Source organism: Sturnus vulgaris, chromosome 1 (assembly GCF_052056855.1).
Source record: "Sturnus vulgaris isolate bStuVul1 chromosome 1, bStuVul1.hap1, whole genome shotgun sequence".
Taxonomy (NCBI): domain Eukaryota; kingdom Metazoa; phylum Chordata; class Aves; order Passeriformes; family Sturnidae; genus Sturnus; species Sturnus vulgaris.
The window spans coordinates 33864341-33888590 of record NC_142243.1 but is presented as its reverse complement, the minus strand read 5'-3'; the positions used below and the strand labels follow the sequence as shown (position 1 = coordinate 33888590).

The window sequence follows — 24250 nt, the reverse complement described above, 5'->3', positions numbered from 1 at the left end:
AGGTTAGGATTTTGCAGTGCTTTCAGGCTGCAAGTTATTTCTGTGTAGTGAGGTGATTTAGTAATCGTAGCATGCTTCAGTAGTCAGTGATTTATTTTGTTAGAACATACTCCACAGAAAATGCCTGGCTTTGTGTGAACAGTTCAAAGATGTCTCAGTACAATTTATGGTCTCTCAGCCTTAATTATACACTCATACTACTTGTCTAGTTGTCCAGTATGAAACAAGTTGTGGATGTGAGAAATTAGAAAGGTTTAATCCTGCAGATGACTGAGGAATTCTATCTCTCTTATGGATGTTAGCATCCACACTTCAGTCTTTTAAATAGTGAGGTGCTGGGATGCAGAACAAAACTCTGGAGTAGTTCATATAAGATAAAAAATTTATTTTAATAACATTTCATTTTAAAAAAAGAAAAAGGGAAAAAAAATCTAGCACCATAGTAAATTAGGAGGACATAGCTAAAAAACACTCACAGCATTACAGAAAGTAATTTTTCCCACTGTGGAATGAAATCAGTGGCACATAATGTTTATAACAAGAGCCACGTAATGAAGGCAGCTAATATTCCACGGGTGGCAATTTGTTCTAGCGGATTTGAAGTGTTACTGCAAAACCAATGAAGTTGTGAGTCTTAGATAGTCCTCGTTAGTTCAAAAAGTAAAGGTAACAGTTAAAGTAACGTTAGTCACTGGTCCCCTCAAGTTCAGGAGTCGATTGTGTGTGTGTGCTGGATATTTTTCTTACAAGAAAGGGAGCTCAGATCAGCATTAAGTTATATTGCTTAAATATTTTCAAGAAGAAATTTGTCATCTGTGAGCGTTTAATCTATTATAGGTGTCTGTTTGAAAACTATTTAGGCTACTTTTGGTTGACTTTGACCAGTCTATGTGAGTTTTAGGAAACACTGACTAACCATGTAACATCTTAAAGGGCCATTTTTGTTAGATTGACAACAGATTTTTGTCTCTCCTGCTCCTTGTTCCCGAGTCAGATTAAGTGAGAGCATTGGTTGATGCATAACATCTTGGTCAGTGGGGCAGCATGTGTTCAAAGCCATGATTTGGGCAGCATGTGTGGTATCAGAAAACATTGCTAGTGTCTGTATGAATATGCTTAGGCATGAGAAAAGCAGAGTGCTGGGAAGTCCAAGCTTGAAGGTGCAGCATCAGAGAATACTGCTGCTTAATCTCACTGTAGCTATACTTGCTATTCCTTAAAAAATAAAGAAAAAACAGTGCTAATTACTGGGGGATTTTTGTATCAAGTCTGAGATGGCTGTGATCTTTTTGTAATTGTTAACAATATGTATTCACTCTGCTTAAAAGAGTGCTAACTAACATCAGGAATGTAAGCAGAGGTTGCCTAAACTGGAAGTAAAATACAATAACGGGAATGGAGGGGTCAGGCAGGGGCAGAAGGGAAGAGGGCAGTCCAGGGAATGAATTGCATCTATGTGCATTCCTGTGGTACAAGAGTGAACAAGTGGTTATAGACATCTCCATGGAAGGGTTAACTTATTCTTATGTTGGGGCATTTTTAGAGGGGAGAATAAGAGTGAAAGCAGTAGAGACTGATGGAGGGCAGGTTATATAGGAAGAATTGGAGCTAGGAAGGGGCAGGAGAGGGGAAAGGCACTGTCTGAGACTGGGCTGAGGAAAAGAGAATGGAGGCAGGAAAGAATGGACTGGTGACATTTTCAGACAGTGAGAAAAAAGCTGGCAGTGGTGGGCTAAATGTGCCTGGATAGCACAGCCATGCAGGTTTTAAGTGGAAGCAGAGGGGCTGCCAGTGTGGTCTTCATGCCCCTCAGCTGGGGAAGGACTGTGCCAGGGCCCTATGGCTGCTGCCACCTGTGGCACAGCTGGTCTGGTTTCTCCTCTATTCTGCTCTTCTCTGAAGGCCTTGCCCTGGCCCCAGAACAAGTTTCTGTGCTGTTTTTTTTTAAATATTATAGCTGAGGAAGAGAAATAATACCCAGCAGTGTTATGTATAGTTTCTGCTGCAGTGCAGAAGTGAATGCAGCATTCTCATGACTGGCAACCCAGCACCTGGTTGCAAGAGGAATGAAAATATGTCAAGCATTCCAAGTGCTAAATTCATACAAGATTTTTTTACCATGGCTTAGATGATTTAGTGGAATTGGGTATATATAGCATAATTAAGTTTTAAAACATGTAAAGTCTGATACATGGAAGGGGGATGGATAGATTGCATTGTATTCTTCGTGTGTCAGGCAGCACCTACTGAGAGACAGGAGTCTGCTTTCTCCAGGTGCCAGCAGGCAAATTGCTCTCTGCTTTGATAACACACTCCTACAAAAGTTATGGGGCTTTTGGTTTTTGTCTTTGTATTTTCATCTTCAGCTGGTGTTATGGGGAGCCACTGGCAAGCTGTGGGAAGGGTGGTGGATTCTCCATTAGAGCCTTTGCTTGTCCTCTCCCACAGATAATGTGCAGCACTCTGATGTAAACCAGCCCCAATCTTGTCTCCTTCAGTCACAGAAACTGTTGTTTATAGGTGGAGGTTAATCCCATTTAAGAACTGTATTAGCAAAGACGTAGTCATTTAACCACAGATGCTGAACTTGGGTTGCAGCAGCTCTCAGATAGTCCTGGCTGGGATTAAAGCCCTGCAGACATTCTGCATCGAGACAGTTTCATGGCAGGCCATGCACCACCAAGGTGTAAATTTAAGAGAGCTCACCATGGCAGTAGTTGTATGCTTGGCCTGCTAAATGATGGTGGGTTTTATAGAAAGAAAGGCAAATAAAAGATCTTTGTATGTTGTGTGACCTAACTTCCTCAGAGTTAGACAACATGGGAGATCACTGATGCTTTGCTGTCTTTGGTTAGCCTCATATGGAGTGATGTGCTGGCAATTGTTGCAGAATTTCCCCAGGCACCAAAAAGATCTGTTCCTCTTACGAGCAACAGGCTGGGGCTTGCTGATTGGATTGGCACTTGTTCTTTTATCCCTCTTCACTGAACTTTCTTAGAGTTATTTATCTCTTCAGGGATATATTGATAAAGGCGTGTTAGCAAATCCTTCAGCCTAAACTGTGCAGGAGCAAGTGTAAGGAGAAAGATTAGGATCAGTCTGAGCTTTGGGAGGCTTTTCCTTGAATAAAGACTTTATCTGCTTCAGGAGTGGAGTGACAAATGCACCAACCTTCAAGCACTGTCCCCATTCAGTTCAGTTAAAAATCTTCCTTAAGGCATGGCAAAAAAGACAGATTTCAAAATAATTGTATCATGTTTTAAACCCCACAAAAACCACCAAAAGCGACTGATCAAGTCAAACCAATGTGCTTATCAAGGTGAGTTTTTTAAACATTAACAATGCTTAAAAGCTGTAGAAGGAAGCAAGAACAATCCAAAACGTGGGATTTGCTTGGAGTGCCCTCCCCCTCTCACCAAACACAGAGTAGATGGTTCTCAGAAATAAAAGATGGATAGCAGCAGTGCTGTGGGGAGCCATTTGGTAAAGGCAGTTTTTATTCTTGATAGTTAAAATGCAGAAGTTACACACAGAATTACTTTTCAAGTAATGTGTAAAACATGTTGTTAATGACTATGTAGTAATCTGCACAGGCAGGATGCACACTTTCCATTGGGAATTTTTGAAGGCTATTTATGCTCAGCTCCTAAAGTGCCTGTAAGCTATTCGGGACAAAGTTGTATTTGAAACTTCAGTATAACCCTGGGTTTTGGTATAAGAAAATCGTCTAAATTATGGACATACTTACTCCCTTGGCTTTGGTTTCAGAAATTCAAACCAATACTCCTTTGTTAGATGAAAGCACAGCTTAACTGCAAAGGACAATGGAAACAGTGATTGAAAACATATTTTTTTTCATTTGAGTGAGAAAGTTAGCACTCGAGGGAATTTGGATGTGTTTGCTTCAGGGCTTTGGGTGGGCAGTGCTCTGCTTGGCAAGCATTTTGCTTCAAGAGCATTTTTGTATGACTTTTCTGATTTAAAGCTTCAGAAAATAAGCTGTAGAGAAGGGAGAGAACAAAACCCAGAGATGCAGAAGAAAAGTCTCAAGGCCCAACAGAAGGGATCTAATCACTCTTGGAACACCTTAAAATGTTAAAATGGCTACATTAAAAAAGAAGCAAGCTTGAGCCATTTAACACTATAAATCACGGAAAGCAGTGAAAACTAATATTTATGAGGGGGATTGTGAAAGCTTGTGTGACAGTTGGAAATTACATCACTGTTGATGTTTCAAATTCTTGTGTAAAGTAATGCAATATTGTGTTTATGAATGAATGAGCGAGTGGCTGAGCTGTGCTAAGTGTGCCCTGTGGATAAACCGGGCTGAGCTGTTTTGTATCTCTTGTGTCCACTTAGGTTACTTTGCAGCATTCAATCCCCTAATTCCAGTGTCAGTTCAGAAAGCTCAATTCTGTATTATGTGTTTCTTTATTCCAGATACAGACCCACGTGTATTAGAGAAACAAGAACTTCAGCAGCCAACCTATGTTGCTCTAAGTTACATTAACAGGTAAGTGTGGTTATTTTTCAGGTATAACTCTTGGTTTGCACAATATATATTCTACCAAAATGGCATGGTTATGGATGCACTGTTTTGCATCATGGAATATGGCATTCTCACAGCACCTGTTTTGGAAAAACATTTTAATTAAAATTTAACTAAATGTTTTATCACTTTTGGATAGGGTACAGGCTATAGCCCTTCAGCTGCACTGCTCAAATGCTTAGGAATGAGGTTTTAGCTTTTTATATTTTAGCTAAATTTCATGCCAAACAAGATAATTTTTCTTGGCTTAGTTTTCTATTTTACTGTACTTCACACAAGTGAGTAGAGAAAGATTTCACTTTCGATTGAAAAAAAGTTCTAACTGAAAATAGTTCAATACATAAGCGGATTTTTTACAGAACTTCAAAAGATTTTCAACCACTGTGTATATCTTTAAAAATCTTGCTTACCAGCCATGTGTAACCTAGAACTTGAAAGCAATTAATAAATTAAACAATTTACTTTTCTAAGTAACAGAGCCTTCCTTAATTTTTCAGTTATTGACTGATGGTGGTACTGAAACCTCCAGGGTACTCCAGCATGGATTATTGCTTTTTATACATAGAAGATCAATTTGCTTTTTTATTTTTGCTGTCTAGAGGATGAGATACAAACTCATAACCCTGTAATCCTGGAAGACTAACCCAAGATTTAGTTTGACATAGTCTGAGTTGATTCAAACTCTCATGGGCCACGCAAAATTTTTATTTCTAATTCTACTTCATTTTTTAAAAGGGTAAAAGCAAAACTAAAGCAAAAACCAACAAACTTTTAAAAGCACAGAATCCGCTGTTTGGCTTTCTATAATGTTTGCTGTAGCAAAAAAAGTGTCAATGGGTGTGTGAGGGAAGAATACTTTGAAGCATGAAAGTCAGAAGTGGTGTTCACTTGATGAAATGACTACATTTTCTCCACTACATGAGACTATGATGATTAAGAATAGCCAGTATTGACATGATTTCCTACTTGGCAAGTAAATCTTGTTCTTCCTGGAGACAGTCCGACTCTTAAAGCATATTTTTAAATTAGCCATGACCCTTTTTAACACTTAGTTCTGCTGATCTCATTTAATGTATAAAACTTTTTTTTTTCCAATATGTAGGCTTGGTATGCTGTTGTGCATGTTGGTATGTTTCCTTCTTTCCATCATATACTTGGGTGCTTTCTCTTTTTGCTTCTGTGGTTATTTTACTTAATGTAAGAGAGGGGAAAGGTTTTGGTTTGTTTTGAAATTAGGGAAAAGCTGTTTCAAGACCACATACTTCAGGATGGGACTTGTTTTAAGACATTGGGACTTGACCATCAGTTTGGAATCAGACTATTTTTAAAGTAGTTTGAAAGTGATACCTCATCTCGATTTCATTATTTTGGTACCCTTTAAACAGAGTTCTGTGTGACTGAGACAGTTTTAGTTGCCACATATTTTGTCCAAACTTCCTTACCCTGTCATTTCTGAAAAATAATTCTAGAGAACCGAACTGTGTTGTTTATACGGTAAAATTGAATCTGAATTGACTTGTGCTTCAACCAGCTGCTATTTAGCTGCTCTTTTTAATTGTATTTTAATTTTTTCCCAAGTCCTAGTATCTCTCATTGAACCACCTGCTCTATGTGACTCAATCTTTTGAGGGAGCAGCAATATCCATTACAGTACAAGACATGCCTTTCTATTTCCCACTACACATGCCAGAGCTGAGTTCTGCTTTGTTGTCCCAGGCTATGAACTCAGATTTTGTAGCCTAATACATGTCATAAACATGTTGCATACTGTTAGATATCAAACACCAGATACGGCTGCACTTTTTTTAAACCCATGCTTTTATGGCTTCCAAGTGGAACTGAACTTAGCTCAGTTCCTGCTGTGAGTTACAGACCTTAAAACAATCTTCCTCTGCAAGTTTGTATATTCAATATGTTCTGTGTGGGCCATACGGTCTCGTGGAGCCTGGGAAAATAGGGACATCTGATTCTCAGGGACTGACAAAATTGTGTGATAAGATGTACACTAAATATATGTTGTGGTAGAAAGATTAAATGGGTGTGCTTTATGCTCTGCCCGTTGCCCTGTTGTATGGTGGCTATTATGAGCTAAAACAAAACATAAATCTGGGTTGTCTGGCTTGATAGCTGGGAGGATAAAGTATCAGTAAAACAGATAGTAGAGAGAGAAGGGTACTGGAGTCTCTGTTTACAACTTGAAACATACTCTTGTTTCCATTTCCCTTCTATCCCTGGTTATTTTCTCAGGCATAATATTATAGCAATACTGTTTGAGCTCTGAAGTTCTGAGACAGCCCTCAGCCCTCATTGTGGATGTCTAAATCTGTAAGGCTCCATCTCTTTCTCTGCTGGAGATTTACTGCCATTACAGCTTTCAGTAACTACACACAGATGCTGCTTCCATAGTGTGTGATCCTCATGTAGACAGATAACGTTCCTTTTAAAACTGGTGGACAAAATATAAATTATGGGTCATAATGGTTTGTTACTGCTACATCAAACACTTCCATCAGACACTGACTGAATTGCCACAAATCCCTTTCTCAGACAAAGTTTAGTGTAGCCTTAGTGCAGTCCCCAGTATTGATGGTTATTCCCTGCTTTCTTCTGGTTTGGTTTCTTAGAAGTCAGAATTGGAATCAATAAAAGACACACTACAGCTAAAGCAGATGCAGTTAATCTGTTTCCGTCCTATAAATACAGAAGAGGTTTGTCTGCAAGGAGTTCAATGGTGCTACTACAGGAATGGAATACTGGCTGTGATCTGTCAGGACTAGTTGCAAATGAGCACTTGGGCCAACATCCTCCAGTACTTTCAAGAGGTATTTCCTTTGTAGTGGGTCAAGACACCTTTATATTTTGTATTGCATTGAAGTGCACTAGTTAGCCACAGTGATTAATATTGCTTATACTGCTACTTAAATGCAGGTTTTATAGCTTTAAGTTAATAAACATGACTATGAATTTTGCTTGGTGTTTACAGGAATCTGCATGGCATTGTTTGTGCCTCTGAGTGTGTTAGTCTGAGTCTTTAGAGGCGATGGCTCTCGAGCTTGCTCTATTACCTGGCATTGCAGCACACAGCCAAGGCTTTCAGACTGGTACAGTCTAATGAAGAGAGACTTCTCAGTACTCTCATATTTGAAAGTGTTTAATGTGGATACTGCTGGTTACCTGCTAATGAGGAAAGCAGCTGTTGTGGGATTGTTTGGTATTTTTAAAAAAAAACAGCGAAACAAACATACCAATATTACTAGCACAAGTGAAAAGACAACAGAGGCATACAAATAAGTCCTTTGTCTGAAAAGGTAGTATTTAAAATGTTTATAATAAAAAAACTTTTTTTCCCAACTTAATGAATGAAAAATTCTTTACAATTAAGTTTTAATGGGGGTATTTCAACTTTTAGATTGTAAGTATCAGAAACAGGAAAAAAGCATAGGTTATTGGAGTCAATTCCTTTCACCTTGAAGATGGAGGGTGGGAAGTACCATAGCAACTTGTGTTATTGGAAACACATACCATAAAGAGAACAATTAATTCTGTATTTAATACAGTTTCCATGAAATACATTTTTCTTAGATTCAGTAATTGCTTTGCTTTAAAAGGTTTCATCCAGATGGGGAAAAAAGAAAACTAGTATGCACCTACAACTGAAACTAAGCACTCATAATGATATACTGTTTCTACTTCAAATTGCATAATGGCTATATTACAGAATTGTTGAAACTAAAGACTGTTGTAATCTTAAAATCTTTTAAAATCTACCAAAATACTTTAATTATGTTAACCCCAGGTTCTTTTTAATAGTGTTTTTCTATTCATAGTTGAAGAAGGGTTGTATAATAAAATATGTTTTAAGCATCAATCCTGCAAGCAGTTGGAGCACTCTGGTGAGAATGTTTTTGGTGTTGCCTCTGGGCAGTCTTTTGAATGAGACTGTTGAATGTCTGTAAAGTTCATTCTCATGCACAACTGGGAGCACAAATGAAACCTGTGATCAAAATTGGATGGCTTTCTTCGACAAAGAGCCCAAGATTATCCTTGCACATCTCCGAACTAATCTAACATTTTCACTCCTCCTTCCAGATTTTATTTTTAACTAGCAAGTTACTCACTGCTACCATTATAAATTCCTATAGGCTTCAGGCATCTCATCTCCCCCTGCTTCCCTTTCATTTCACCTGTCATTGTCTTCTCAAGACAAAGTTTTCTTACTCTGCCTCCTTTTTTTAATACCATGAGAAGTAAAATCAATAATTTCTGTGAGCATATGTGTTTGTAAAAGAAATTGTTTGCATGTAAAGTTCTGGCCACTGCACACTATCCCTATGTCTTGTCCAGTGCACTAACTCTGGTTCTACTGCTATTATCTGTTATTTCCAGGAGTAAAACAAACAGCCAATGCCATAGGATTTAATGATCACTTGAAAGTAATTTCAAAAAGTGGCAAATTTTTAGGTAGTGATATGTTTAGGATGCACTATGTTACTAATGCAATAACAAGAAGAATGTTTTTGAATTTGAGACAATGTCCTTTGACTACATTTGTGGGGTTTTGTTGCTTGGAATCAGAAGAAAAACTTTTGCAAACAATATTGAAGTGGTACTATAAAAAGCAGTTATTTAATAAAAGCTCTCAGGTGCACAAAATACAGGAATGTGCACACATGGTAGAGTATTTCTATTATTTTTATGAGGTTAATTAATCAGTACACCTAGCAGGTAGATCCAGTGAGGGACCAGTTGCCCCAGCAGCCCACACTTGGGTCTACCCCTTGGAGTTGCTCCAGGGATTTCTTTGCCCTGTGTCCTGTTATGTCTCTCAGGTGCTGGTGTAAAACAAAATGTCCATGTTAGAAATTCTCTTCTTGAGAATCAGACTAAATGGAATTTCAAGAATGTGTTCGAAAGAGTTAGCGATTGTTCTAATATGTGAGAAAGTGCTAAAAACTATGCAACTATATATTAAAAATCTACAAAGCTACAAATATATGAAAAAGCTAAAAATCGTTAGGCATCAGTTTCTTAGCAGAGCATCCAAACCATGTGACACTGCAACACATTGCCCTGTTCTTGTGGTTCAGCCCTGAGAGATTTTCCTGGGGTAAGCTCTGAGCAGTAGTTGAACAAGAAGCCAGTGAAAGACTTCAGCTCTTGGAGGTCATACCCCATGGCTGGATGTGCCACCAAAGTGCTCTACCAAACATTTTCTCACCAGCAGTGAAAATCTTGTTGCTTCCTTTTTTTCTATGAGCAGAGGTGTTGAGTAATTTGTGGTAGACAAATCAGTTTTCTCCCTTTTGATTCCCTAAGAGTGTTTTAATCCTGAGACTGTTGACTAGCTTGGGGTAGGACGTAGCTTCTCTTCCTGGCATTTCTGCTCCTTGCCTGCTGATGTCTGTGCACCATCACTGTAGTGGCTGTTGGGGGACAGTTTGGAATGAAAGTCGTGAGGCTGGAGAGAAGTATGTTTGTTTCTTCTTGCTTACCATCGTAATAAATACTTTTGCAGAATGCATATGGAAAGTGAAACAATTCTGAAATGGTGAGCATCTTTCTCTAAAGTAACTATTCCCTGCATCATTCCCCTGATAAGCAGTAGATCAGAATTCAAGTCTTTCTAATTAATTCAGGCATGATATTTACACTTTGAAGTTGTATCATTGGTGCTACATAATAGATTTATTGAGAAATGCTACCAATAAATATATAAAACCCCTTCGAATTGTTTTTTTAATCTCAAAATAGTTAATTTGATTTTTTGAATTAGTAAAAAGCAAAAATTTTTAAAAAGGTATATCTGAGAGGCATCCTGACTTTTTTTGGTCGTGCATACACTGTCTTAAATCTCATGCTATCATTTAGAAACAGAAGGGTAGAGACAAGGGAGACTTTTCCATTTCAGGAATTCTATTGTAGATGAGTTTTTCTGCATGGGAACATAGGAGCCCCTGAATCTATTGAAGTATTGCTGTATCACCTGTTGAGACTTGCTACATTTTATAGTGTCTAGTACCACAGTTCTTCCTCTTTGTCTTAAAATTTAACTTTTCCTTCCTGTAACATGATACTGTCTCATTTGAATTGAATATCACAACTTTGTAAAAGTGCAGTGATTCCCTTGGATTGTTGGTTCTCATCACATTGAAGGTGCATGCCAATGCTTCCAGTAGCTGCTGGATTGAATGCATGTGACAGGATATAGAAAGAAAGGGATCAAAGTAACATATCAATTGCCAGATAATATTTTTCTGTGTAAGCCTATTTTTAAGTTAACAGTGACCAAGTAGATCATATGGTTTTATTCATGTAGCCATATCTTTATGCTCTGCTGTTTGACTTGTTCTGCAGATGGAACAAGACAAACTTCAGATGATAATTCAAACAAGATGTGCAGAAATGAATGATAGTTAGGGTAAGGGGAATGCCTTTTGGTTTGGAAGGATTTATGCAGATGGCTTTGTTTTCTCTTTCTCTCTTTACCAGTTTCAAGCTAAGCAAAGCTGAAGATTTATATGATGTACAGCTCTTCTATTTCATGTCAGCAGTAAAGATCAAAAAACAGATTGGCACTTGAAGGAAAAGCCGAGGTTGATTTTTTTGTTTTAATTGAGAGGGAATTAGCTTTCTTATGGTAATTCTTCTGTGAAAGACTCAGGATTTTTCCTTTCCTTTTCTTTTCCACCCCATGAATCTCAAGTGAAAGAAGCATTGCCAAGTAAGAATCATTTCTTGCAAGTGAATGTGTGCACACCTCTGTGTAATTCAGTTACCAAGCACTAGAGCTGTCAGTATAAGTCTTCAAGATTTTCGGGATTCTTGTCTCTATTGGTATTTCTTCATCTTTTGTCAGTGTGGCATGCCAAAATTGATGAAAAAACCATCTTTTCTCCCTGGCACTGTTTTTTGTCTTGGCCAGTTCTGTTTCAATTCCCAGCTTTCTGCATAGATCTCTTGCACAAGTCACTGCATTTAGGGAAGGAGAAATACTTTATAGTCTCTTGCTTTAAAAAGGAGGGCATTTCATTTCTGTGATGTTTAAATTTGATCCTAAGCCGTAGTAATGTTCTCAGAACGACTGTGTGTTGGCTGCACAGAAAAATGTATTCAGATATTTTGTTGTCAGCTATGTGGGCTGATAAGGCTCTTAGTATCTATTTCTCTGTTTTGTACCACAGTAAGGTCCTAATTCTTACTAGACTCATTCTTTATATTGCAGTTATTTGACATATTTGCAGAGCTATTTGGAAAACATGTTAATGTGCCCAGTTTCAGATCCCCTGCAGAAATAAGAACTTGTCGAAACTATTATGCTTTATGAGCGAAGGATGAGCAAAGATTTTACAATTGTGATTAGTTTTCTTTTCAAGTACAATTTGAGTTAAAATGGCTGAAAGGAGTGTCTGTTCTTCCTGTCTCTACCATTTAGAAAAATGGCTGACATATACAGCAAGTTACCTCCTATCCTTGTAAGTTTATTTTTTTTTAAATTATCATCAACAGCAGCAACAAAACATTACGTGCACAGGAGAAAGTTACACACTGAGTAGATAACTTCTTAGGAAAGGTTCATGCTGTCCAGTGTTTTGCTAAAAGCTTGTCGTGACAATCTTACCTACATGTGATGACTTGCAGATTGGCAAACGTGCCGTCCCTGCAATCCCAAGGCAGCCCAGACCAGCTGCTGGTAATTTTCATTGACTGTGGCCTGATTTTTTTTTATCAATGTAGAATATACTTATCACTGACCTTGTGTACAAAAGTAGTTGTGCTTCCTTGTCTAATTTTACTGATTTTTAAGAAGTAACAACATTTCATTGTAAGGTTGCCTACTTAGATTTGTTGCAAAAAAGCATGCATAGGATTAATCTGCAGAAAGACTTAAAATTAGATTTTCAAATAAATTTGGTTGTTCAAAATCCGAATTATTGAATTACTTTTCTTTCCTGTGTTAGCTTTTAGTTATGTGAGCATATTATGTATTCTTAGATTCATTGCAGTAGTGAATATCCCACTAATTTATTAAAATGCAACAAACTATATCCCTAATTGCTAAGGTGTCTAAAGACATTTGATGTTTCCTTCTCTTCTCCATTCTCATTTTTGCATATAGCACTTCCAGGTAAGGGCTCTTGCATGTCATTGGCAAAGTCTTTCTAGTATTCAGTGAGAGATAGGGCCTATAAACATAAATGCAACGTAGCAAATAGAGTCTCAGCACAAAGTTTGTATATTGTCCTAGACGTTCAGAAATAGGGCCACAATTTGGAGGTTGCATACCAAGGCTGTCCAAGTCATGCTTTAGGATAGCCTGTAGCCTAGGCTAGAGATTAAGTGCAGATGAGAGAATATTCTTAGTGCTGGAGAACTTGGCTCATGAGGAAAGAACGTTGATGTCATCTTCCGCTGCATGAAACCTTCTCCAAAGTGTTAGTCTCAGCCTTAATTTTCATTAAATACGTTTGTGGTGGGGTTGACCTCTCAGTTTGATTCTGAGCCAGAGAGAAAATTTTATATCCTGCTAAGATGCATTCCTTATCCCACCACTTCCTCTGCAATGCTCCAGTGTCCCAAGAAATGGAGACCAGGTGGAGAGCTTTACACAGTGGGCTGCTTCTCTTATTGAAGCCAAGGGTGCATTCAGCAGGCCAGCAAGGAAATTTTGGAGCCCACCAGCAAAATGCTTTTGAAAGATGGTTCTCTTAGGTCTGTGACTGGAATAGCACAGGTTATAGCAGTCTTTAAGCACCTTCAGTACAGAGCTGAAAGGAACTTGTACACTGGAATCCTGACTAAGCTTCATGCTAGAACAAAGTGAAAAACTGAAGCCATCTGAAATAACTGGTGGATAAGAAACATAAGCATGAAAGAGAGCAGTGAGGATGTATGCTATGATAAGGAATTAGTGAAGCTTGACTGCCCTTTGATTGTGAGCAAGTATTATATAGTAAAGGAACTTTTAATATGATGAAAATGGAGGAAAGAAGAAAAGGTTCCTTTGGGCTGCTCTCCTACACTTATAAAGTGCTGAGAGGAGGAAGCCCTGGTACATCATCTGTGATTTTTGTTTAATCTACCTTATTTTGCCTAGATAATATGGTATAATGTAATCAGAAAATAGTTTTTGACAGCATACAGACAACAGGCAAAACCATAGGGCTTACTGGATTTTTGTTATGAATGTAAAAAGAGAGAAGTGATTGCTCTGATCTTGCCTTTGGATTTTTCTGAAACGTCCACAACTCAAACACTGAAGACAATTTACAAGGCTGTAAAAGCAAGAACTTGCATGATGAAGTAGAAGTAAAACCCTGAAACTGGTGCAAATACATGAGTTTTTTCTTATGTACATCTCTTGAATGTGTTTGTGAATAGAGGTAGCCAGTTGCTCATCTTTGACCTCTGAAAGTCTAAAGTCTAATTCACTTTAACGATAGTTGTGTATGTTACATATCACACGTTGTTTAAGTAACTTTTGTTGGTTTATGGTGACCTGAAACACTCCAAAGGATTGCTTGGCTCAGCAAACAAACGCTATGAAAAAGGGAGGCTTTATTTAATTAATTTGGCTTAGTTATAGTACAATTAGTCAGGCTGGTTTAGTACTTTCTGAATCTTGGTTTCCCCAAAGCAATACAATTTTGCAGACACTAGATTTCTTGTTCCAATTTTTCAGAGAACTGAGAAAGGTTTTCTTTAATTGTTGGTGCTGGGGGTTTGTTTGTGGAGTTTTGGGTTTTTGTTTTAAATCAGGCACAAGTATTTCCCAAGTGATGTATGAGGATACAGGCAGAGATGGAAATAATTACAGCAGTAATTCCATCTACAGGTGTAGATGGACTACAGGGGTAGACACTGCTGATTTGTCCTTGATTAATTGAGGAATTGCTGTGGGTTTGCCTTGCATGACTGCTTAATATCTAGTAATTTCTAATTAGAGTAGCTTTTGTAATGTATGAGCAAAACACTGTAAGAGAGAGGAATGTAGTTGTGGGTTGTGGATTCTGGATGGAGGTGCAAAAAGGTGACTTGCTCCAAAGTTGCATATAAGTAACATTTCCTATCTGCCACCATCAGTGCTGGGGATTGACCATGTGCCTCGAATGAACCTTTCACAAGAACTTTTGAGCTGGGAATAGGCTGGATTTATTATTTGCTTTTATAGTGTGGATAGCAGGACCATTCCTCTTAACATCCAGTTACCTATAACTCATGTGGCTGTGGCAACAATTTGTGGTAGTAAGTTCTGCTGCTGCTGCACACAATGTAAAGTAAATTCAATAAAACTCAAGTATTTGTTGAAAGTAGTTTCCTTCCCTGCAGTAGCTTCCAATGTGAAATATGCTTAAAGTGTTAAAAAAACCTAGCCCAAAACATCCTTGTTAAAGGTGAGTCAAGGCATTTATTGTGACTTCCCTCTCTACTGTTTCTTATTTCATTTGCTCACCTGCCATTTCTAAAAGGTGAGTATTTAGGAAAAGTTGGGAAGCAATTTAAACCAGGTTAGTCAGGCAATGCTGTTTGCAAGAGGTAGCTGAACAGTTCCTGTTCTCCATGTAGAGGATTACCAAGGCTGATGCTGACTTTTTAACCACAGGGCATGGGTATAAAAGCCTGGTTTGATTATTTCCAGCACAAAAACTTTGAGCTTATGCATTTAGTGTGATCTTTGGGATCGGACCAACTACAGAAATACTGTCTGGGACCAATGTTGAGATTGTAGAAATGCCCTGAATTTGCACCCAGCACTATGTAGCAGCTCTTTATTAAAAAGAAAACCAAGAGTGTTACCATTTAAAATAATGAGGAAAATACCTCTTGCTAAATGTAATTCTCATAATCTGCTAAATATACTGAAAAATTACATTTTGCGGGGGCTTTCAAGAACACACAGGGGAGTACTTAGATTTCCTGTTCCCAGTAATTTTCCCATGTAAAATATATTCCCTTATTTTTATATAATTTTTTCTACTGATTTCTCTTGCACAGTACTTAGTCATAATGCTCTTAGAGGTTGCTCTTTGTTGTTGCTGTTGTTTTTTGCCATTTAATGCAAAAAGTTGGAAAAAGGATTGTAGAAACCTGTACAGCGTTTTTTTCTTCATGCCAATAAAAGAAACATACAATCAATGGGTAAAGAACTTCTAATATTTCTTTCATGCTCCATGAAGTGCAATCTCATTTGTTCTTATTGGCACCTAAGGTCCTGTGCACATAAATGTTCATTTGCATTATATGTTTTAATGTTGCTGATAGTTTTGATTTCATCCATCTGGCTCAGTTAGAGCAGTGTAACTCAGCCCAGCTAGGCTGGGGATTGTAGACAGCACCACTGCTCTACTGGAAACCAACCTGCATCCCTTTCAGTTAGTAGGGATTTTGCTTTAGACTTAGGTTCAGTCCAGTAACATCCTTGACTACTACATTAACTGGAAATCTATTATAGGAAACTACTTGTCACAGTTTCTAATTGAATATTTACTACAAATCATATGTGTATAAATGTGGAGTGACTTAGTTGCTTGTGACAGATCAGAGCTGGCTATCTTCCTACCTGGTTTAAAATTATTAATCTTTTTTTTTTTCTTTAACAATACTTTAGTGCAGGAATTAAATCACTCCCAAAACTTAATTTTGCTTTAATTTCAGACTAATAAATTTAAAAAATTCTGCCTATATGAAATGCAGTATAAAATTAAAATCTACATGCCCTCCTAAAGGTGTTGTAAGTCTAGGCTTTTTTTTTTCTTCTTTTTTTGCTCTTTTTTTTCCATTTTATTGGTTTAATATGATTGAGGAGACAGGAAACATTGCCAGTATATAAGCTTTATAGGAAAAGATGTTGTACGTTCAATGAGCTAGGCAATTACATGTATTTTGGCTTTGTATTCATGTGATCCATAAAAGATGTTCAGTTTCCTCATTATTATTTTTCTTTCCCATTGCTGCCTCAGTGATGGTAAATGCAGACAGAAAATACTGCTTCAGTAAAGTTTGGACTTCGTTATTTCACATCCTGAGTGTCTAAAAAGCATGCTGGAGATTTTGTGCACAGGTTGTGATGAAAAGGATTCGTTTCTTATTATATTATTGTGATGATGAAAGAGAAGAACCACGGCACAGAGGTATTCCATACACATTTCTTGAAAATAGTTTCTTGGCAGAAATTGTACTAAAGTAGAAGTCCATTACCATGAACAATTTTTGATTTGCAAGAGCAGTAATTGTATACATACTGCTTGTCAGTGCATGTTCTTACATATGGTATAAAACTAAAACATCGCTATCTGACGAGTTCTTCATTTTTGCTGATGTCCTTATTTTGTTTGAGGCATGGTTTATTGGGGCAACATGTAGGGCAGAGTAAAACTTTCACGATGAAACCTGAAACTGGATGAAACAAACCTGAAGGCTGGATCAAGTTCACAGGAACATTTGCTGAGGTTTCTAAGTCTGGGTTGAATTTGCAGCCAATCTGTGCTCACTTACTGTGCATAGAAAGAACCACAAGAAATGTATTGGTTTCATATGGTTTCAGCCTTCAGTCACTTCACACTACTGGTGACTTCAGTAAAAGCTGGTTGTTGCTTGCTCTAACTTCAGTGAAAGGCAACTGAGGCCCTTGTCAAGTGATGTAAAAATCAAGTGTAGCAAGTGGTTTGACAGTACCATCAAGTAGTAAGGAGACAGAAAGCAAGAGACTTTGTGCTCCCAGAAGCACAAAGGAGAAAGGCAGATGTAGGCAGGATCTGCCATCACACTTGAGAAACTCCCACTTGGTCATTACTGAGCCACAGTACAAGTGACAAGGACTGTGCATGCAGGGTGGGTCTTGTTAACAGAGAAGGGAGGACAAAGAAGGGCCAGTTAGCAAAAGTGAGGATGCTTCACCTTATGGGCACAAACATGGGAGTTTTGTGGAGGAAACACAAGGGAACAAAATTTAATTGTGGGATAGAAGTTTTTGAGGGGAGTAAAATCCTGGGTCAGCTTAGTTATAGGATGACTGAAACATATCAAGAAAGGAGAATTCAAGAGATACAATACACAAATTGAATCCAGGATGGATTCTTCAATGTGATGGATGGGGACCAGTATCTCATTTTAACAGTTAGAGAAGGGTTACTGAAGGGTTATTTCTGTATCCTGATGAGTAGAAGTAAAAGGAAAGCTTTCTACTTTGAATTGTCTCTGGTAAATAAAGTCATCTTGCTGCTGGGGATCACTTGAAAGCTTTGTGTGCTAATCCTCAGAAGATGCTTGCTGTACTGGTGCTTGCAGCTCTCCCTTGTGAATACTATGTCACAGGAGAAGTTAGATGGAGGTATATTTGAATAGGACTTGGTATAATTCTTTGGAGGTAGTGCCACTAACAAACATCCCTTTTTATTTCTCTGTCAACAGTGCTGCAATAGAATTAGCTAGCACTTTAAGTTGCCAGACTTTGGATTAAGTTCCAGTCTGGAAATATATTCGGCAAAAAAGAAAAAAAATCTAGTGATAAATGAAAAGCAATCTCCCAAGACATATGTAGGGAGCCTGATTTCTGGGATTCCACTATACTTCCTGCCAGTTAGAGTTGTGGGAACCTGCTGGCCATTTTTCCTAAGCTTAGCAGTAGGGTAGAGGTCTTAAAAGTTAGATAAATTAATCTAATCTTCATCTAATAAGTTGTTGGCTGGGTGAGAAAGACCCAAATTAATCCTGTGGGTACTGAGGGAAAGGACTCAGGTGCTAAATGCTGTCTGGCAGTGCAGCTCTGGAGTAGCTTTAGCATGTAAGAGTTTAGAGGAAGCAGGTTTCCATTACTTTTTCTGGTCATAGGCAATTTGTTTTCTGTCCATATCATCTAATGGAAAACTCCCTATGGCCTTGTGTTTGGTGCTCTAATATTTCTCACAGTGCTTCCCAGAACTACTGGTTTGTCCTTGGGGGATTGAGTAAATATCTGTGAGAAATGAAGTGCCTTGCTGTAATACTGGCTTTGGATCAGTGGGAGGTGTAAGGTAGAAAAAGTTTTAGGAGGAACTTAGAATAAGAACTGCCATCCAGATATCTAAGAAACCTCCCAAATTAAACCTTCCTGTCATGTCTCTTTGGCACCTGTCTTCCTGATGATACTGTGTGTTGCAGGCAAGGCCAGCAAAGTCTGTGGAGCTCTGATTGGGGGATCCACAGGAACCATGAGAGAGAACAGTGTCTAAAGGGACAAATGTTTTTGAACAGTGGATCTTCAAGCTGGATTTGTGTGCCAATTTCCTTTGTAGCCAAAAGTTTTCTGCTTTCAACAATTAGTCCACAGCATCTGAACTATAACCCCAGTTTTCAAGCGACAGATGCTGAAGAGTTGGCTAGATAATTACATTAGCATTTACGTTCCTAAAATCTCTGCATAGAGAAAGACAGCATACTGGCAAGGCTTTTGCATAAGAGAACAGTTCACAGAAAGCAGCATTTCATTATTATGTCTGTGATGCAGCTTTGAGAACAAAACCAGGTAATCCCTGAGGAGCAATTCAGCCAAAGCAGCTCAGAGCTGTAAGAACTGGCCACCAGCACCTTGTAAGCTCCTACTGCCTGACTGCATATTTGTGCTCTTTTTTCTTTCCCCCTATCCCCCAATATCCTGTAATGATGAAATTAATGCAGTTCAGGCTATGCTTCTGTGGTGATTTTATTTTTCTCTGAGTAAATTCAGAGCATTTCTATTTCTCAGTGCACTGAAAAAATAGTGACAGAGCTCAAGACTTGAATTTGATGTGGTGAGTAGCTTTGTGATTTAAGAGGTGTCACGTAGGTTAAAAGATGGTGACAGGATATCAAGGATTCATTGCTGTGAAGAGGAGCATAGGATCTCAGCAGGTAGGAAAAAAGAGCGAGAGTGGAGTCTACAAGGAGGCCGCATTCATTCTTTACCTCTTTTCATGCATTAGAACTTTGAGACTAAGTATGAACGCATACTTTCAGATCTTCTTATCCTGTATGAGGATGAAATGGGAAATGTTTTCTGTGAAAAATCAGAGAATGAATAATAAATATTCCCAGTAGCATGTAAAATACTTAAATGTATTTTTCCTCAAATACTGTCTCTGTTAAATGTAGTACAAGTTACAAACTGCTCTTTCCTTACATCATTTGATTTTTGGGAAAGCCATTAGCAAAGGTATGAAGCTGTGAGCCAAAAGGCACAGGTTCTGTTCCCCATCCCATCAATTATCTGCTTTATGTTCTGAGGCAAGTCATTTTTCTGCCCCAGTGTCACTTCCTAATCTGTCTGATGCCTTGGCTGACTGCTGACAGATCCCTCCATGTCTATGATAAAAAGTACTTTATATCAGACAGGTGGTGGTGTCAGCTGCATCCCTCTAGTTGGTGTCTGTTCCTACAGCATATTGAGAATTATAGTTAATAAGCTAATCAAATAGAAGTATGTTAATTTAATTTCAAAGACACAGATGTTACTTTAAATTCCATAATACATAACATAGAGATTGCTTTTTCAAGACTGGACAAGACGGGCAATTTAATATGAATTAAATACAGAAATTTTCACTAACATAAATGATGACTCTGCTGTAGTTTAGAAGGGTTTGGTTAGTTTTTCTGCCCTCAAAAGTTCATTTTCCTACATGTCTTCTGCTTTAAAATTCTGGTTTAACCAAACAAGAAACCACACTATCTTGGTGCTCTGTCCAGGGCTGCTTTCTAGTAAAAGTCTGCATGGAAACATGCAGTGCAGGCAGCTCTGTGAAAGCATAGATGCTGGTAGACTTCTTTCAAATTTCAAATTCTTTTTGCATGGCATTGATGTAATAGGTTGGATCTGTTGGCTTCCTGGACTTGCCATTTGTCACAAAATAGGCATTCATGAACTTAAATGCAGGATGTGTATATAATGCAACCAAAATTGAGCTATATAGGCTTTAAAAATTGCTTTCCAAGAAAATTCAAAATTAATTTGTAGTCCATTCTTTTAATATTTGGGGGTTTTTAAATACTGCTTGGTATAAAGCCCACACCTCAAATACATATGTAATATATTGTCCTTCGTTGTGTGGAATTGATGAGCTTAAAATAATATTGACAGGAGAATTTTTTAGTCCAGATGGCCTCAGCTTTGGGTAATTTACCTTTTAATGTATGGCTGGCCAGCTGGGACAACTTTGCTTTGGGTGAAATTTGCATAGCCATCAGATATTTGTTACATGCCTGGAAAGAAAAGTGGGAGCAAGTTCTGGCTTATGCTAATACTTTGCTATCACCACATGCTACCACTAAAGCAGCAAAATAAGAATTAGACTCTTCATTTGTTCTCGGCAGTTAAATTATGAGTCTCTGCCTTATAAAGATTAGATATTTTTCCATGAGCTCTTTACTACTGATGAAGCAGGCAGCACTTTAATCGTGAAATTGTTTCACCTTGTTAAAATACTGCCATTCTTGTTGAACAAATTAAGTTATAAAATATTGAATATGTGCACCAGGCATTTCCAGACTTCAAATAAATTTTCAGACAAAACAAGTTAAACATTATGGGAATTCACATTTTAATGTTTGATTTTATTCTAGTTCTATTTTTGTTACAGTAGTTTTAAAAGATTAGACATTACTGATTGTAAAATAGTGCCACACTATTCTTGTAAATGTCCCAATAACAACAATAATTAATATCCCCACATTTGCATTTTAAGCCATTCCATTTCCCTAGTCATCTATTACTTGGATGTGAAAAAATCATTTCTCGTCAAAACTTGGCACAGAATACCTGAATTCCATACTTTTTACCAGATGTAAAAATAAAAGTGAACTAATTCATCTTTTTCCCACCAATTAAAGGGTTCAATAAAGTATGACTTAAATTTTGTCCCTGTTTTGATAAATGGTTTTCATTTACAGAAGTTCAGAATAGCTCTGATCTAAAAAAAAAAAAAAAAGAAAAAAAAATTAAGGAAAAAAAAAAAACACGGAGAGGGAAATAGAGAAAAGGGGGATGGGGGGACCTGCATCATGAATGATAATAACATGAAAGTGCTGTTTTCCAGAGAATGCCTAACACCCTCAGCTCCTTGGTGATTTTGGAGGAACACTTGCTTTTTACAATGTAGTTCTATAGGAAAACAGCCATCCTCTCCACTTGGCCACCGTTGAGACAGCTTTGGTCACAGGCTGTGGTAGGGTGCTGATGACATCTGTCTCAAAATACTTCCAAGTGGTTAATTCAGACCAAGAGCCTCGTACTGCTTCAGAGTCAAGTGTGTCTTTGTCTTTCCTGAGAAAGATTGTAAATGTTTTTTGCCTCTGTCAGTTTTTTATGAAGACCCTGGTTTTGCCCAAACCCAAACTTAATACAAAAGCCTGTAGTATCCTATTGAATCTTCTTAAGGAAACTTCTTGAGCCTAGGGATATTGAGAGAGAGACCCATTGATTTAAAATTATACTTGATGAGGTGCAAGTTTTATTCTGTGATTCACCATTCTAATTATAATTTTCTCTGGGGTAAAAAGCTGAGAAATATTGAGCACACTCAGAAAATGTCAGAAGCATCTCCTGCTTTGGGTTACTAGGCACACAAAGCCCACCAGTGTGCTGACTAAAGCCCTACCCTGCAACACATGCAGTGGGTGGGTGGTTATTTCATACAGAGCTGAGGAGTGGTTTTTCTGCTGGATTAGTAAAAATCTGTTGCAACAGTGCTGGGTTGATGCCAATGAATCATCTTTATTTATTTAGGAACACTTTTTTCAAGCCTGACTCCAGTTCATGCAATTATCGCAACTGTGTTTCCCACCAGGGGAATTGCATGGTTCTTTGCAGATTGCTGCCCAGAGGTGATGGCTTGCCTGAGGCATAGGTGTAAAAGTTGCACACAGCTGAAATGTACTATTTTCTCTTCAGTTAGTGTGCACTGCCACCACTCAAGGAGACCACAGAGGAGATAGTGGCATATAATGACAAGACAGTGTTGAAGCCTGCCATCAATTTGTTCTTATTACAGACACAGATTTTTATAACACTTTGGCTTTATTCCAATCTGAATTGAAGTTTTAGGTCTGTCTTTGAAAAGTGGTATTTTTGAAAGCCAGAAACGTGTGGATGTGTCCTCATTCATCTGCAGAAGGACGAGCAGGGAGTGAAGGGAATGGTGTCAGCCTGTATTGTTGGAAGCACCTTCCCTCCCTGAAGGGCAGGGTGCTGTGGCATGCAAGTCCCTGCTATTTGTCTTGACAGAGGACAAGTTACTTGGTCCATTTCAAGCCTTGCATGAAAGAGGACACAGGTCTACTAAGGCTGTGTTTCATTGACACAGTCTTGGTGAGTGTAAAATACTCGCTAATTTAAGGGAGTAGGCTGATACTGAGCCTGAAGAGGAAGGGGGAAAAAATGCAGCCCACCCTTGCTCTAAATATGTAAATATTGGCATACAGGAATAGACATATAAAATTTATCACAGAAGTGAGAGTACTTTGCAAGGCAGTGCTTGGTCAGAATGACAAAAGAACAGGCATATTCTGTAACTTGAAACTCAGGATTCCTTCCCATTTCTGTCTCTAGTGGTTAGAGTTCTTCGCTCTTGCTAGATTACAAGTCCACAGGGACTTTTAAAACTACTTATTCAGACTTTACTGTTTTGGATGTACAAGAGTTAGTTGCATTAAGCTGTAGCTTGGAAAAAAAAACTGAAACCATTTTTATAGCATTTTAAAATAACTTTATTAAAGGATAGCATAAAAGATCACAGTTTTTCTGTTTTTACAGCTCTGCTTTGAAAAGATAATAAAGCTACTACACAGGACATGTATTAGGCTGGTGATTAATGTGTCTGTGTGTTACAACTCCGAATACCCTGAAACTAGCTTTATACTGGAATGAATGAAAGTGTCACATAATGAAACCGCAGAGGAGGAGTACAGTGCTAAGAAAATAATGTGCATTAGTCTCTCACTAGGTAACATTTTGCATTAGCAGAGTGGGCTGAGCTTTTCTTGCCTTCTATATGGGGATCTTAAAGTACTTGACATCAAAGAGGAATTCTGTTTTGATAGAGTAATTGATAGAGCCCGGATAATCCTATCGCACAAACATTAGCAGGAAGCTGGAGCTCTTGACATGCCAAAGAATATAGTGTAAGTTTTAAAGTGTTTTTTTCCTAGGACTATTCTTTAATCATCGATCTGTATTTTAGGCACTGGAATTCTAATATGTTGGTTTTAAGATGAGATCCAGTATTGAATAAATAAATATTGTTATTGGGAGGGAGATGCGAAGACAAGGTCTTTTTCCTCTAGGGAAGGATGGATATCTGCCTTCTTGTAGACACTGCATAATGTAGGTTGGAAAAGATCCCAAGAGGTTTTGTCATTCAGCCTCTGGCCCTAAGTAGGGTTAACCTCAAAGTTAAATGAGGCTGATTAAGGATCTTGTCTCTTTAGGCAGGCTTTTCCAGTGCCAAGGTGCTCTTGTGAAACCTTTTTTGTCTATATAAAACCGAGATTTTTTTGTGCTAAAAAATTTTATCCATTGACTTTTGCCCTTTTGATGTGTACACATCTCTGAGGAGAGCCTGGTTCAACCTTCTAGCTATACAAAATCAGCATAGCCAGTTTGTTCAGCTTCTTCACATCTTGCACAGTGCAGCCTCAACTGTGCTTCCCTGCTGCCCATCTATTGCTTTGCCTCCTTGCTGGGGTTGCTGAAGT

General features: G+C 38.1%; 1 protein-coding gene across 2 annotated transcripts in view; it reads left to right on the top strand.

Annotated features, from left to right (window-relative positions):
- The window catches only part of JAZF1 (JAZF zinc finger 1), a 186772-nt gene that overhangs the window by 98181 nt on the left and 64341 nt on the right, over window positions 1–24250 (top strand). For both annotated transcript variants that reach the window (XM_014894084.2, XM_088163517.1), the window contains one exon: window positions 4441–4513. In XM_014894084.2, the coding sequence (XP_014749570.1) occupies window positions 4441–4513 (73 nt within the window). The remainder of the gene's footprint in view (window positions 1–4440; window positions 4514–24250) is intronic.